This window comes from Dermacentor variabilis, chromosome 7 (genome assembly GCF_050947875.1).
Source record: "Dermacentor variabilis isolate Ectoservices chromosome 7, ASM5094787v1, whole genome shotgun sequence".
In the NCBI taxonomy this organism is placed as follows: Eukaryota; Metazoa; Arthropoda; class Arachnida; order Ixodida; family Ixodidae; genus Dermacentor; species Dermacentor variabilis.
This window is the reverse complement of record NC_134574.1, coordinates 17686579-17701999: the sequence shown is the minus strand read 5'-3', so window position 1 is coordinate 17701999 and position 15421 is coordinate 17686579. Positions and strand designations below refer to the sequence as shown.

Below are 15421 nucleotides of genomic sequence, written 5' to 3'. Positions count from 1 at the left end.
ACCAGTTTGAGGCACCAAGATGATCGAAACGGCGGTGTTAGCTTCGATTAATGCCGTTTTAAACCTGCGGACACGGCAGAAAGACAGGAAAACACAACGGTGAAGGGTTCTTGCATCTGAAATTTCAGGTTTTCCTATGCATTGACTATATGGAATATGTGGTGTTGCCGCGATATCGTCCGCATTATCAGACATGCCCCAGAAATCAGGAGTCCGGAAAATCGGTCGTTGATTGCACACTGGCAACTCATCCAGCCGATGACACTGCGTCAACGACAATTCGTTACGATTCCTCTCTTTTACTCGAGCCAGCATTAGGGCGACCTTCGTTCCCTTTCAGTAAGATGACAGCTCATTTTCCCTGATAGAAGCACAAATTCCCCGAGTATTTCCAGACTATTAAAAATCCTTGCAAATTCCCAGTTTTTCCTGGTTTTCTCGGTTGGTAGACACCCGGAATAACCAAACTGGCAGCCAATCAGAGCTGTTTCTGACTTTGCTAAGGCCCAGAAAAAAAACAAGCATTTTTTTCTCTCTCCTTGCTTTCTCTGCAAATCTCCTAAATTTTCAGGTTTCTGGGTTGGCAGTTATGTGAAGTAAGCATTAACCCAGGGTGTCTACCAACCGGGAGAACTGGGAAAACTGGGAATTCTCAGGGATCTTGAATGGCCTGAATATACTCTAGGAAAACTCTGGGAATTTATGCTTCTATCAGGAAAAATGAGCAGTAATTTTGTTTAAAGGGAACGAAAGTTACGGGTAATTAGTTGCAAGTATACAGTCAATGACAGACTTTCTGGATGCCCGATAATGCGGACGGCTTCGTGGCACCGCCATGTACCCCATAGAGTCAATGTATGAGAACGTCTGAAATTTTGGACATGAGAACCCTGCTCCGTCTGATTTTCCTTACTTTTTCCATTACCGAAGGGTTGAAATGGTACTAATCAAAGCCACCACTACCGTGATTTTGATAATGTTGCTGCCTCGAACAGGTGCTCTTGCACGCAGACCCACTGGCAGCTGAAGCCCCCACCACGGCATCGCTAGGCCTAAGGGCCGATTTACGCTCGAGCCGCCCCTCGCCGCAGGCCACACTGCAAGCGGGCAGTCCACCATTAATGACCAAGCTGAGGTCACGAGGAGCGATCATGAACTTTTGCCTCCGTGCGGAGACTGCACAAGCATGGTGCTAAAGACGAAAGTATGAAGACAAAAAACTGGTATGGTCAATGTATGATATTCTGTTGGCAGCTGGAGCTTATAGTATGTACGTAAGCATTGAAACCAATATTTGAAGCGGTCAATATTGCATAGGGATATGGCAAATATTTGCAACTTTCAAAAAATGCATTGAATAGTGCCCCATTCGATTCGGTAGTCACTTTTTGTAAATGTAAATATTTGTAAATGTGAGTACTTTTTTCGTACCCTTAGAGTATTTCAAAATGCCAGTGCACCCACATAAACATTAAATTGCAGAAAAGTATGGTAAGTTTTCACCACGACAGGCATAGTATAGCCACAAAACATACCGTATTTACTTGCATAATGATAACACTCGCATAATGATTGCACCGCTGAATTTTGTTATCAAAATTCAATTTTTTTCTTTCCCATGTTATGATCGCACCTTGAACGTGCCGCAGCGAAAAATTTTTTTCTTTTCGCGGGAAATTTAACTTGTAATGATTGCACCCCCTGAATTTGTGATAATTTTCTTGACAAAGAAGTGTGATTATTATGCGAGTAGATAAGGTGAGAAGTTGCGTAGTAGAGCAGGCTATGTCACTCAGGTAGGCACACTTTACAGGCTGTACAGTGATCATTTGCAGCCTCTGAAGAGCCCTGTGCATGCAAATAAAGTACTTGTTTGTTTCTAATGCTCAGTTTTTGTGTCTCATATACAATACTGTCACGTATTAGTGATGGTAAAGAACACAGTAGCAATACTGTGAATGGCGAAACGAACTTTTATTGGGCGCACCTGTGCCCACAAAAACAGGCTACACTTAAAATATAACGATAGTGGCAAGCGCCGTTGGCGATCAGCAAAAATTTGATCTACCTATCAAGTGCATCGACTTTTATACACGTTTTTTTATCCCGATACATGCAGATGCGTCCCGCACTGAGCGATAACATATGTTAGATGGTGAAAAGCACTCACCTGAAAAAGATAAGCAAGTCCATGTGTTAATGCCCCCCCTCTCAAAAAGCATCGTCCCGATGCTACAAACATAACAGGAGAGCGAAATACAAAAGGACACTTATCAAAGAAACAAAGTCCAAGGTAACACACTCCAAAAAAGAAAGTCCAAAGGTCAGCTATGCAAAGTCCCAAAGTTCATTAGTGCTGGTAGAACGGCTTAAATTGCACAACATGTAGATTTGAGGTCGTGAATGGCGCCGCTATGATAGTGAAATGCAGTCTGCTGTGACCTCGCAGTCGAGTGCGCCAATGCATTGGATGATCTTGTAGGGTCTGAAATAGTGACTTAAAAGCTTCTTGCTAAGTCCTTGTCGGCGTATTGGGGTCCAAACCCAAACACGGTCACCGGGCTGGTACTTGATGTAGTGTCGTCGAAGGTTGTAGTGTCGGCTGGCCGTCCTCTGCTAGTTCTTGATCCGCAGGCAGGCGAGCTGTCGGGCTTCTTTGGCATGATGGGTGGCGACGTCAAGATTCTCTTTGTTTGTGACATGCGGCAGCATGGCATTGAGAGTCGTTGTCAGGTTCCCGCCGTAAACTAGCTTGAACGGCATGATCTGTATTGTTTCTTCCACCGCCGTGTTGTTACACCGCCATGTAAATTAGTATGCTGTCTTCTCAGAGGTAAAAAGTAGTAATAAGAATAATGGTGGCCCTCCACACTTTATTGCCACTGGCCCCAGCCGGTTTCTAGGGCCTTCTGGAGGTCTTCTGCTTGGCAGCAACGAAGGGTTTGTTTGGAAAGGTGCTCATACGACTTTGCGAGCACAGCTCTAACCGAGGCAGCTGGTTGCAATTCCCACTGGGCGTTTTTGATGGGAGATGGTGTCTCGGATGCACCCGTTGTTCCCTAGCCCCACCGAGGCAGATGCTTCAACCACTTGGGTTGCTTTTGGTATTGGCACCAATTGGTACTTTTGGTCAGGCTCGAGTAAACTAAGAGATCTAATTAACCATATATTAAGTAACAGAAGTCCACTCTATACGCATTTACTGTGAAATTCCTGTTGGACGAGCATTGCAAAAGCAGACAAAGAAAGATGCTGCTTGTTGCTACGCTTCATACTTTTTGCTGTGCAATGGACGTGAAAACAAGTAAGGATGTGATCGAACCTGTCCTGGTGTCTTTCCCACCACAAGAAGTAAGATGCACGCACACTGGCTGTTGAGCCAATAGAAATGCCTGCCCAAGTTTCCCTACTGTGAAATTTACTTTGTGTAGTGCAAGCGCTGACAGCTTATTTAACCAGACCTTAGTCAATAGTTCTCTGTAGGTTTTCCCTCTCGGTAAAGGTGCAGTGCAGCATTTGTGTTGTGCAGGTGGCCCGCTCAAGAAACCAGCTGGGTGGCAAGCACATGCAGTCGCACTCTAATTCCGTTGTGGTCTCTCTTCAGGTAAGAAGGCGCACTCTAATTCCGTTGTGGTCTCTCTTCAGGTAAGAAGGCACTCTCAGGCATGTGGTTGAAGAACATGAAGATTCATATAGCAACTTCAACAAACTGTTTACACCAAGGCATCCTGATGCTAGGAGAAACCAGGGATCAGAATGCGCCAGTGTGGTTTGTCAAGGATGCCATTAAATAGCGAGTGGAGGGCTGAGCTAGGAGACAACGTGTGAAATGGATGCCTTGCAGCTGGTGCACAGTGGGGCTTCAAAACACCTGAGAAGGAACAAAAAACATATCTTATGTTTTAATACACTATACATTTTCAATTATGATACAGACTGTATTGAACAAGTACACTGTGTAAAATAAAATAAAAATACTAATGACCTCATTTCCATGTGCAAGAAGTAAGGAGAGAGAGATCTCTATTTTGCTATTGTGGAATGCAGTGATGCACGAGCGTGTCCTTCTGCTCTTCAGATTAACCTGCCGTTGAAGCTGTGCTGTTGGCATTTGTAAGCCTAGCAACAGATGTCTCCATCTTGTTTCATCTGTTGTGTTGCAGTGTGCATTTATGTCACCGTGAATTCGCTTTTTGCTGTGGTGAAGCAGAAACAGCAGATGCTTACCAATGCTGCATCATGGAGTGTCACACTCAGTTGGAAAAAGCCAGCCACAGGGCATCATATATTCGCAAAGGCTCACGATTCTTTGTTCGCCAGCTGAGTGCTCCCTGTGCACCTTAACTCTTTCCCTACCATGGGGAAAAAGGCGTTTTTTGGTAGGTTACGCCAGATATTTTTTTTCTGGAGGAACTACTGCACTCAGTATTTTATGTAATACATAAACAAAAAGCAGAATGAATGCACTTTTCATACATAAAAGTTTCATTCATGTGATTTACGTCATAAAAAAGATAGTATCTTTTCAGAATCGAGATTGTGGGATAAAATTGAACAGAGTTTGTAAAGACATGCTGTGTCTACTAAAAAAGAAATATGTAACGAAAATTATGAGATATACAAAATGTATTGCCTATTAATAGGCAGTACTATCTCCCCAAAAAATCCATTTTTCATAGAACAGCTATTCCACTACTGTACAAAAATTTAACTGCAAGCACTACAGTTGGGCATGCTGGGCTGTGGCCACAGATGTTCTGGGTTGGTTTGCGTCGTTGTCACTCTATAGAGTCCTATGAAAAGGCAGCATCCTCAGACTTACTGCTGCTCGATCCATCCATAGAATCAGCCACAAACACAGTGGAATGAAGAGATCTGCCATCCTTCGAAGTGCGCATGCCGCTCGCAGAGGCGGCCATTTTACTATTTTGACGATTGCAGAACTTCGGAGTGCATTCAAAAATTACTGCCTGGCACAAAAAAATCGAACTGCTTAGAAAACAAAAATATAGTTCTCCGTCACGTCTTATGGCACAGTGTGTCCGCGAGCAGTGCAGAAGATTTCGAAAGTGGCATTTCAAACCGTTGATAGATGGCGGCCATTTTTGCTTTCTACTTTGGTGATCGCGAAACCTCAAAGCGCGTTCAAAAATCACTGCTTGGTGCGAAGAAAGTGAACTGCTTAGGAAACGAAAACATAGTCTCCTCCTTAACATCCGATGGCGTAGCGTTTCTGTGAGCGGCATGGAAAGTCTCGAAAGCGGCGTTTCAAACAATCATTAGCAGGCTAACGGTGCCTAATGGGCATGGTATGGAAAGAGTTCAGTGCAATGCATCGCCTATGCTGCTGATTTCTCGAGCCTTCAATGGTCGCATCAATGACTGACCGCAGGTCACCACTTAAAATACATTTTTTAATCTGACTGATCGAGTACATGTATTAGTTATGTGTACTGACATTGTTGTACTTACCTTGAATGACGAGTCGTGCTTTGGTGTCCCGCATCATTTTGTATAGTTTCAGTCCTGAATATCAGATTTGTGCTAGAACCTGTAGTGCACTAACATGTTCACCTGTTGCAGCCATTAATAAACTGCGTTGCACAAGTATGCACAGCTACTGAGAATTTTTACTTTCCTTGTGAAAAATACTTTCAGCATATTCATCTTTTTGAACTTTTACAACATTTTCTAACCAACCAGCATACATTTTGCGATGTGGTTTACATATAGATCACGCATGTGTTGACTCGTAAGATAACTTGTCCATGTTAATATTTCCTGGAACATATTGCTGTGTCTCTTCTATGTCGACGACAGTGACAAGGATGGGAGCCTTCGTAGGCTCTGTCTCATGTGTTGGCCTAGGAGAGATTAGAAGATGAAGAGGATATCTCTACGAGCTCGATTGCTAAAACAAGCTGGTCTTGTAATGGGTGTCCTCGTGTCCTATTTTCGTTACACTGTGACACTAGTGGAGGTGCTTGGTATGACTGCCCAAGGCTCCGGACCCCTCCTGGGAACTGTTCATCTAGCCCGGACACACTGTCGCCCATTGCAATGCTTGTACATTGTTTCAGTCGTTGGTTGCCTTTTGGCTTACGGAACGCAGGCCAATCCTTTCAGCGTTTTATCGATTCCGTCGCCCGAGGCTTGCCTTTCGTTTTTCGTCTTTGGTTGTGCAAGGCTTTGCTCCAGGGCTCATCCGCTGCAGGAACCTTCGTCCAGATGCTACCCATCGGCTTCCATAGCTGATGCCAGCCCGCCACAGGATCCCGAAAGCATCTGTTGATCCAGCCCGCCACAGGTAACCCTTCTTCATCCACGGATTCTGGATCGCTTTCACGGTGGCGCCTTTAAAGACATCGAAGTCTGACTTGACCAGCTTGAGCACATCGCCTAGATCAATGAGTGGAGTTCTAAAGAAAAGGTTACCAATGCCTATTTTGCTCTTGGCAATCGCGTTTGTGGTGGCCTCATGGCCGCACCGCCACAGCCGAGACACCCTCTCCCATCTTTCACCATTGCTCAAATGTGCAGTGCAGTAAAAGAAGAATGATGCGAGGATGCAAAATCGAGCTGCCGAGGTTGAGCAATATCGAAAATATTCGGTTGTTGTTTTGATCCTCAGGGACGCAGGATCCTCAGGCATGCTTGTGGCCTTCACGACATTGGTGACTCAGACTAGTAGCAAGTGCTATGGAGACATCTGAAGGCACCGACCTTCCAACACTCTCCGTCGTCGACATTAAACATGCCCCCCTTTTGGACAGTGGATGCTGAGTTGTGGTTTATCCAAGTAGAATTGCAATTCGCTCCACGGCACATCACGGCAGACCTCACGAAGTACCATTACATGGGGAGCAGTCTGCCCCCATCAACTGCTAGCAAAATTCGAGACCTGCTGTTTTCCCAACTTGCAGCAACACTTGCGCCATGCCGAAGGCAATGCTCATTCGCAGGGTCACTCCCCCTGAGAACCAACTACTGCAACAGCTGCTTCAGGAATCTCACCTCGGTGACCTTTCGCCCAGCCAGCTGTTGCATAATATGTAGCAACCACTGGGCAACACGGTGGATGGTCTCGATAATATATTGCTCTAAAAAATACTTTTACAAAGAATTCCCTCGAAAGTTAGAATGGCTATTTCTGCCTCAAATGATAAAGACCTGTCCAAGCTGGCCAAGCTGGCCAACAAGCTCATGGTGGCAGCTCTCACATCTATCACAGCCGTTACAAGCGAACCTTCTCAATCTGAGCAGCTTCAAGAAATGAAGGTTGAAATCTCGCGCCTATTGGACTCCGTGGCCGCTCTCCAGACTGCATCATGGTCAATGTATCAGGCTGCTCCTCAGCCACCTAACAAGCACCAAAAGCTATGTTGGCACCACCAGAAGTTTGGCAATGCCACACGGAAATGTTTACCGCTTTGTGAGCTCTCGGGAAATGCTTCAGGCAAGCATTGGGTGACCAGTGGCACTGCCACACTACAACATCGCTCATCCATGTTCTTCCTAACCAAGCGCGACAGCGGCATCCACTTCCTCGTCAACACAGGTGCCGAAGTAAGCGTAGTCCTAGCCTCGACCATGGATTGCAAGTGCCTGAACATGTCGCCTCTACACGTGGTAAACAAAACGACCATTGCCACGCACGGAAACTGCTCCTCAACAGTTAGTTTATGCCTGCAGGGAACACTTTGCTGGACTTTCATAGTGGCCTAAGGGAAATTCGCTATCCTCGGGGCGGATTTTCTGTACCACTTCGATCTCTTAGTTGATGTGTGTGACCAGAGACTGCGTGACCCCATCTCACGCAGTGAGGTAAGAGGCAAGCCTTCAAGACATTCGTCGCTCAGCCCTACGATGTTCAGACCTGCTGGCACTCTATGCTTCACTTTCATACTGAATGAATACCATATTTACTGACATAATGAACACACTTTTTTTCCCAAAAAGTGTGCACAATGTTGGGGGTGTGCATTCATTATGCTGGGTAAAATTTTGATCCTTTTTTTTTTCTCTGCGGCCGCCTCTAAAGAAGTAGGTTTCGCCTGAAATGCAAACCATTGATTAATTGAGATAGAAAATGTGCAGACAGCTACATGAAGTAAGGATAGTAGTTTTATCGGCCGTATAAACTTGCAAACATTTGCTTCAATGCAAACTAAGTGGTAAGAACGCAGCATGCACGAAGGTACGAGCCGCCATCAACTTGGCCCCCGACACAGATCGTATTGAAGAAGGGGTAAGGTGTGCAGATACAGACACAAGAGAAGTGGACAACACGAATGCTGACTATCAACTGAAGGAAGCACTGAGGTGAAAAAAAAGAAGGAAGACTAAAAACTTATCTGCGCATGCTCTGGATGGTAGCACCACAAGCGCATGCTCTGGAATGGTAGCACCACGAGCGCATGCTCTGGAATGGTATCAGTCAGAGGCTAATGGAACATGAAAGGACGTTAACCGGTGGATCGCCTTCCAATCTTTCCTTACATTGCCAAGATTGTAACTGCGTACCTAAGTTAGATGGATGCGCGATATTGTACAGGCATCAGAATGAAGTTATGCGTCTTATGGTCGAGGCACGGCATATCAATAATGGTGGAAGTGCATGTATGAGTCAGCCTTCGATTACATTATGTAAGGAAGAGATTAAATGCCTTAACAGTTACCTCTCGCGTAGAACATCACATGTACCCGAATGACACGTGGTGCTACCATTCCAGAGCATGCGCAGATGAGTTTTGTCTTCCTTCTTTTTTTTTCAACTCTGTGCTTCCTTCAGTTGATAGTGGGCGTTCATGTTGTCCACTTATCTTCTCTTGTGTCCGTGTCTGCACGCCTTACCCCTTCTTTACATTATGATTCCTTACCAATTAGCTCAGCTTTCTGTTCTAAATGTTTTGAAGTTAGGGCACGCCACAGCCGCGCAATGCGCAGTTGCTGCCAAAGTAAAATGCTGCCCCCCTCTTTCCTCCCCACCCCCCAGCGACATGCGTGTGATGGAAGACGGTGCATTTCTTTCCCGCTTTCCTCCCTTGTACATGGGAGATTGAGCCACGATCGTCGGCACCCCTCAGGTGCGGTTGTGCAATACGCAGTTGCTGCCAGAGTATAACCCCCCCTCCCCCACGTTTCCCCTGGGGCCTTTTGCACAACGGCGCGTGATTTAGCCGTGATCGTCGGGTTCCCTCGCTCGCTTTCACTCACACCTACACCATGCGGTGTGCGGTGGTGGCGACAACGATGGCGATGGCAAAAATGCGCCTGGAGCATCCATATAATTGCTGTCGCTATAAAAGTAGGAGACACGATATGATTCGGCATTGGACACGGCACGAGACAATCACATCCACTGGGCACCATATCAGACACCGAACCGTACCGTGTGTCTCCTACTTCACAGCAGGAAATTTAGGGTGCGATCACTATGCCAGAAAAAGAAAAAACGCATTTCTTCATTGGAAAAGTGGGGATGTTTTCATTATTTGTGTGAGTGCATTCATTATGCAAGTAAATACGGTATTCAGACCTGATGCACCAACGCCAAATCGAAACTCAAGTGAAACATGCCGTGTTCCACCACATCAACACCACGGGACCATCAGTGCTTGTGTGACTGTCGGCTATCGCCCAAAAATCCAGTAGTGGCACAGCAGGAATTTGACCATGTTGGAGTTGGGTATCATCCAACCTTCTTCCAGTCCTTGGGCATCTCCCCCCCTCATAGTTCCTAAGCTGTCATCGAGGGACTGGCATCTGTGCGGGGACTATCAAGCGCTGAACATTGCTACGATGCCCGACAGGTGTCCTGTACCACATATCCATGACGTACTGGCAGGTCCAGACGTTCTAAAGGTTCATAGACGGTGTTCTACGAAGCCTCAGTTTTTGCCACAGCTACCTGGATGACTTGTTTATCGCGAGCAGCACTCGAGAAGAGCACTTATGCACTGTTTTTCAACGCCTATCTGAACATGGCTTTATCGTTACTGTGGCCAGTAGTAAACTTGAATGCCCGAGTTATCATTCTTGGGCCACGTCATCTCCTACTCTGGAGCACGGCCACACCCATCTAAAGTGCAACTGATGAAAGACTTCCCACAGCCGACCATGAAATGTCAGCTACATGAATTTCTAGGATTGATGAACTTCTACCAACGCTTTATGCCTAAGTGCGCCCAATTCATTCATAGAGCCACTTTATACACTGCTGAAGACGGTGGAAGGCTCCTCAAGCGGCCTGCCCTGGGGCATGGAAGTGAAGAATGCTTTCCACCAAAGCAAGCAGGCCCTGTCAATTGCAGCTCTCCTGGCATACCCACGACCAGGCATTCCACAGTGTTTAATGGGGGATGCTTCGGACACAGCTATCGGTGCCGTGTTGCAGCAACTCAGTGACAGTACATAGCACCCAACTGCATTTTTCTCAAGGAAGCTCACACCTACTGAGCGGCTACAGCACCTTTGGGCACAAGCTACTAGCTGTCTACTTTGGCGTACTCAAGTTCCGTCATTTTCTGGACAGCGTCGAGTTTTTCATTTTAACCGGCCATAAGCCTCTGACCTACACTCTTCACTCTCTCTGCTCAGATGGTGGCACACACGCGACGTGTGAACTTCGCCAACTGGCATACGTCTCAGAGTTCACAACAGACATTCGCCATGTAAAGGGAAGCAACAATATCGTGGCTGACGCCCTTTCATGGAGTGCTATAAGTGCTGTCAAGTGTTCCCAAGGGAATTACCTTCGATACCCTGGCAGCAGCTCAGAGTGAAGACAAAAAGCTTGTAGCGGCAGCAACATCGGCATCGCATGAGAGTTACGGCGACACTCACGTCCACACAAGGCACGAGTGGCTGGCACGCTCCGGCACGGGCTAGTGTTTCGAAGGAGATTATTAAAAGAATGCTACGCTAAGAGATCGAGTGTCGGTTTTTCCTCTCCCATGAGAGCCCAAGACTTTACAGGTCTACGTGGTCGCTCGTCACCACAGTTTGTGACCGCGGACGTGATACTGCCATATGCCATATGGTAGAGACGACCATGGACTAGGCCAACGCTACGAGAGCTCAAGGCCAGAACCCTTCTGTGGAACGCGGTGTTTGGCCCTCACTGTCCGCCTCCCACAGTACTGGGACCAGCATCCTTTGGCGTGGTTTCTACAGGCCGAATCGCAATTTCAAGTCGCCAGTATCCGCTCTCAAGCCTGAAAGTTTAATTACGTTGTTGCAGTGCTCTCACCCACCGCCACTGACGAAGTAGCAGATTTGTTGAACTCCTCATTGTCTACCGCCACCTGTGACGATTTCGAGGCAGCCCTGCTAATGCACACAGCAGCCTCACAGCTTTCTCACAGCCAGCAGCTTCTGTCCGTTGAAGAACTCGGTGACCAACGCCCTAGTCAACTTCTTCGCCGAATGAGCCAGCTGCTCGGAAACAACGTGAGATCCATCGATGACGCGCTGTTGCGCGAATTGTTTTTGCAATGACTCCCGGCTAACGTGCAAATGGTCGTGGCGACAGCCTCTACCATGGACCTTACCGGACTTGCCGCTTTGGCCGACAAAGTCATGGAAGTAGCCACCCCAACCATCGCAGCCACGGCATCGTCTCTGGGTGACAATACAACCGCCCTGCAAACCCTTCCCTGCTCTTCAGCAGCGCAATCTACGCGCCACTCCTTGTGTGAGTGCCTGGAACGCATCTGTGGAGTGGAGTGGAACATCGCCGCATGTCGTCTCGTCGCCCAAGCAGTCGTAGTTCCAGCAAATCAAGACGCACGGACACCCGCAATAAAACATCAGCTACAACGTCTGGCGTTTGCTACTACCACCGCCGTTTTGGAAACGACGCTCGTCACTGTCAGCGTCCCTGCGTTCGGCAGGGAAACAGGCAGACCGACCTCTAACGGCAACGAATGGACCAGTCCAACACACAAGTCGCCTTTTCTATATGACGGACAGAGTTACGGGACAACGATTCTTAGTCGACACAGGAGCTGATGTCAGCATTCTCCCCGCCCACCACTCCGACCGAAAAGGGACACCTGTGTCATTTTTGCAAGCCATCAATGGCACCAGGATTCAAGTTTTCTCGTCACGCTCCGTCATGCTAAACCTTGGCCTTCAATGAGCGTTCCGCTGGATTTTCCTGGTTGCAGACGTCTGTCGTGCAGTCATTGGAGCAGACTTCTTGCACAACTACGGACTCCTTGTCGACGTCCAACGATGCCGTCTCATCGACTCTGTGACCCAGCTATCCATTCCCGCCGTCCCATCATCAGGCACCTTGCCGATTGCACCTGTTTCTGCCATGTTGGACAAACCTTTCGCCACACTCCTAAGCGAGTTTCCCACTTTGACGCACCTGCTGGACTGGACGCAACCGGTGCAACATGACATATGCCATCACATCGTAGCCTCCGGCCCACCAGTTTATTTCTGACCCTGGCGTTTGTCCCCGGAGAAACTCAAGATCGCTCGCACGGAGTTCGAACACACGCTGCAACTTGGCATCATCCGCCCTTCCTCCAGTAATTGGGCATCACCACTTTACATGGTGCCTAAGAAGACGGGAGACTGGTGCCCATGCGGTGATTACTGGGCACTAAACAACGTTACAGTTCTTGATTGCTACCCTCCACCGAAAATTCAGGACTTCACAGTAGTATTGCACGGTGCGACTATCTTTTCTAAGATGGATCTCGTTCGCGCCCATTATCAACTATTGGTCGCTGAAGAAGACATTCCCAAGACTGTGATCACCACACACCCTTCGGTCTTTTTTAATTTCTCCGCATGCCTTTTGGCTTACGGAATCCGGGCCAATCCTTTCAGCGTTTCGATTCCGTCACCTGAGGCTTGCCTTTTGTTTTTGCATACATTGACGACCTTCTCGTCGCAAGCTCTTGCGCAGAGAACATCTTTACCACTTGCGGTTGTTGTTTTCACGCCTTGCCAGTAGAGGAATTGCCATCAACGCCGCCAAGAGTGAATTCGGTAAACCCTAACTCGAGTTCCTCGGTCATATTGTCGATGCTAACGGCATTCGACCACTGCTGTCCAAGATTCACGTCATCGAAAACCTTCCCTGACTGACCACACTCACCAAGCTTCGCCAATTTCTCAGATTCGTCAATTTCTACCACCGTTTCATACCCCATTGCACACGACTTATGGCTCCACTAGATGCTCTGCTGGTAAACAAATGTAAACAAGTGCTTCACTGGACTAAAGGGGCCACAGACGCTTTCACAAGAGTCAAGTCTGCCCTCGCCGACACTACGCTGCTTAGACACCTAAAGCCAGACGGGCCCACTGCCGTCATGACCGATGCTTCAAACACCGCTGTTGGTGCCGTTCTGCAGCAATTCACCGACAATGTGTGGCATCCACTCGCCTTTTTTTCCAAGAAACTGAAACCTGCGCAGTCCCGCTACAGCGTACTCGGCCATGAATTACTCGCCATTTACCTGGCTATCAGGCACTTTCGCCATTTCCTAGAAGGCCGTGCATTCACTGTCTTGACTGACCACAAACCCCTTGTGCGCGCAACGAATCGTTCGGCGTCGTGTTACTCGCCCCACGAGATTCGACACCTTTCCTACATCTCCAAGTTTACAACAACGTTCTGCCACATCAAGGGCACCGACAACGTTCCAGCCAACGTTCCGAGTCATGTGTCGATGCCGTTTCCACGTTGACGTCGGAACCTTTCATCATCGAGGTCGACTTACTCGCCAGTCAACAGCCTGATGACTCTGAACTTTGTACACTCCGGAATTCGTCAATGTCCCTGAAATTGGAGGACGTCGTAGTGACCCCAGATGGTTTGTCCGTCGTCCGCGACACTTCTACCGACACACCCAAACCATACATTCCGGCATCCCTTCGCAGACGTCTTTTCGAAACCGTGCACAACTTGTTACATCCTGGCATACACGAGACACAGAAGCTTCTTTCCAGTCGTTTCGTTTGGCCTCGCCTAAACGCGCAAGTTCGCGATTGGGTTCACTGCTGTTTCTCGTGTCAGTGCTCTAAGATCCAGCGTTACCCCATTCTGCCTGCAAAGTCTTTTCTTCCACCGGATGCTCCTTTTGACACCATACCCCTGGACCTCGTCGGCCCTCTCCCACCTTCGAAAGGTTACTGCTATATACTGACATGCATCGACTGCTATACATGGTGGCCAGAAGCTACACCTATATCTGACATCTCAGTGCCAACTGTTGCAGCAGCTTTCGTGTCTACATAGATCACAAGGTTCGGCTGCCCATCCACAATAATCACCGATCGCGGTCGGCAGTTTGACTTGGCACTCTTCAACGAGCTACTCAAACTACTCGGAACGACACGCTTTTGCTCTGCTGCTTACCACCCGCAGTCCAATGGACTAGTTGACCGTTTTCACCGGCATCTCAAGGCATCCCTTATTACGCATGAATCACCAGAGAAGTGGGTCCTGCATTTGCCCTTCGTCTTACTTGGCATCAGAGCCACACTCAAGAGCGACCTAGGTTACTCCTGTGCGAAGCTAGTCTACGGCACTCACCTACGCCTTCCGTGCGATTTCTTTGTCACCACCACCAAATCACCTATGCCATCACCTGCCGACTACATTGCTGAACTGCAAGCTTTCTTCAGTCAGGTACCACCCGTGCCTACACATTCGCAGGAAGCAAGGTCTTCGTACGTTTCTCCTGCACTCACCTCTGCTACCGACGTTTTCATGCGTAACTGTGCCGTGCAGAATCCTTTGCAGCCACACTACTCCGGGCTACAATGGCATTAGGTGGCCAACATTAGTGTTAGCATTCACACCTCCCTTTAAACAAAATGCAGTTGAGCACCAACATTCAACGAACAACAGCCTAGTCCTGTGCAACAAAGCAAATCGATCTTAGAGCCTTTGCATTTTATCATTGCCGGCAAATGAGGTTATAACCTCATAATGTGAAGGAGGAGTGTGAATGAAAACTTGGGGAAAGCCCGCGGACATTGTTGGGCAGACATGTGCAGTGGCTACTGAAAGCGTGTCGTGTTAAAACTATTTTATCCTCGATGTTGCTTGAAACAGTTCCGCAATTTCGGTAAAAGGAAGTGCCTTTGCATTCCCAAATGGTTCTATTATTCTACAAGTATTTGATTTGTAGTGAGCCCTGTTGACCAAGCAGCTCCGAAGCTGCTCCAAAATGGTGATTTTGCCGCTGCTGGAGCTGCTCCAAGACACTCCAGGTTGCCTTCACCCGTGTGTCAGTGCTCTCAGATGTCATTTTTGCCAAGTGATCTTTTTTGATGGAAACAGATAAAAAGATTTAGCCAATGCAAGCATGCTTTTTCCACACTAGGTGGGCAATAGTCGTCGCAGTTTACTTGCTAGTTAACCAGAACTTGTTATGTTTTTGGTTACTAG

General features: G+C 47.7%; 1 protein-coding gene and 1 pseudogene across 3 annotated transcripts in view; both read left to right on the top strand.

Moving 5' to 3' along the window:
- Syx5 (syntaxin 5) overlaps positions 1-15421 on the top strand; it is a 257162-nt gene that overhangs the window by 162775 nt on the left and 78966 nt on the right. For 2 of the 3 annotated variants that reach the window (XM_075698289.1, XM_075698290.1), the window contains exon 6: positions 3530-3604. The exons of the other annotated variant lie outside the window; for it this stretch is intronic. In XM_075698289.1, coding sequence (XP_075554404.1) covers positions 3530-3604 — 75 coding nt within the window. The remainder of the gene's footprint in view (positions 1-3529; positions 3605-15421) is intronic. 3 annotated transcript variants of the gene reach the window in all.
- LOC142588056 (uncharacterized) lies at positions 11023-14912 on the top strand (annotated as a pseudogene).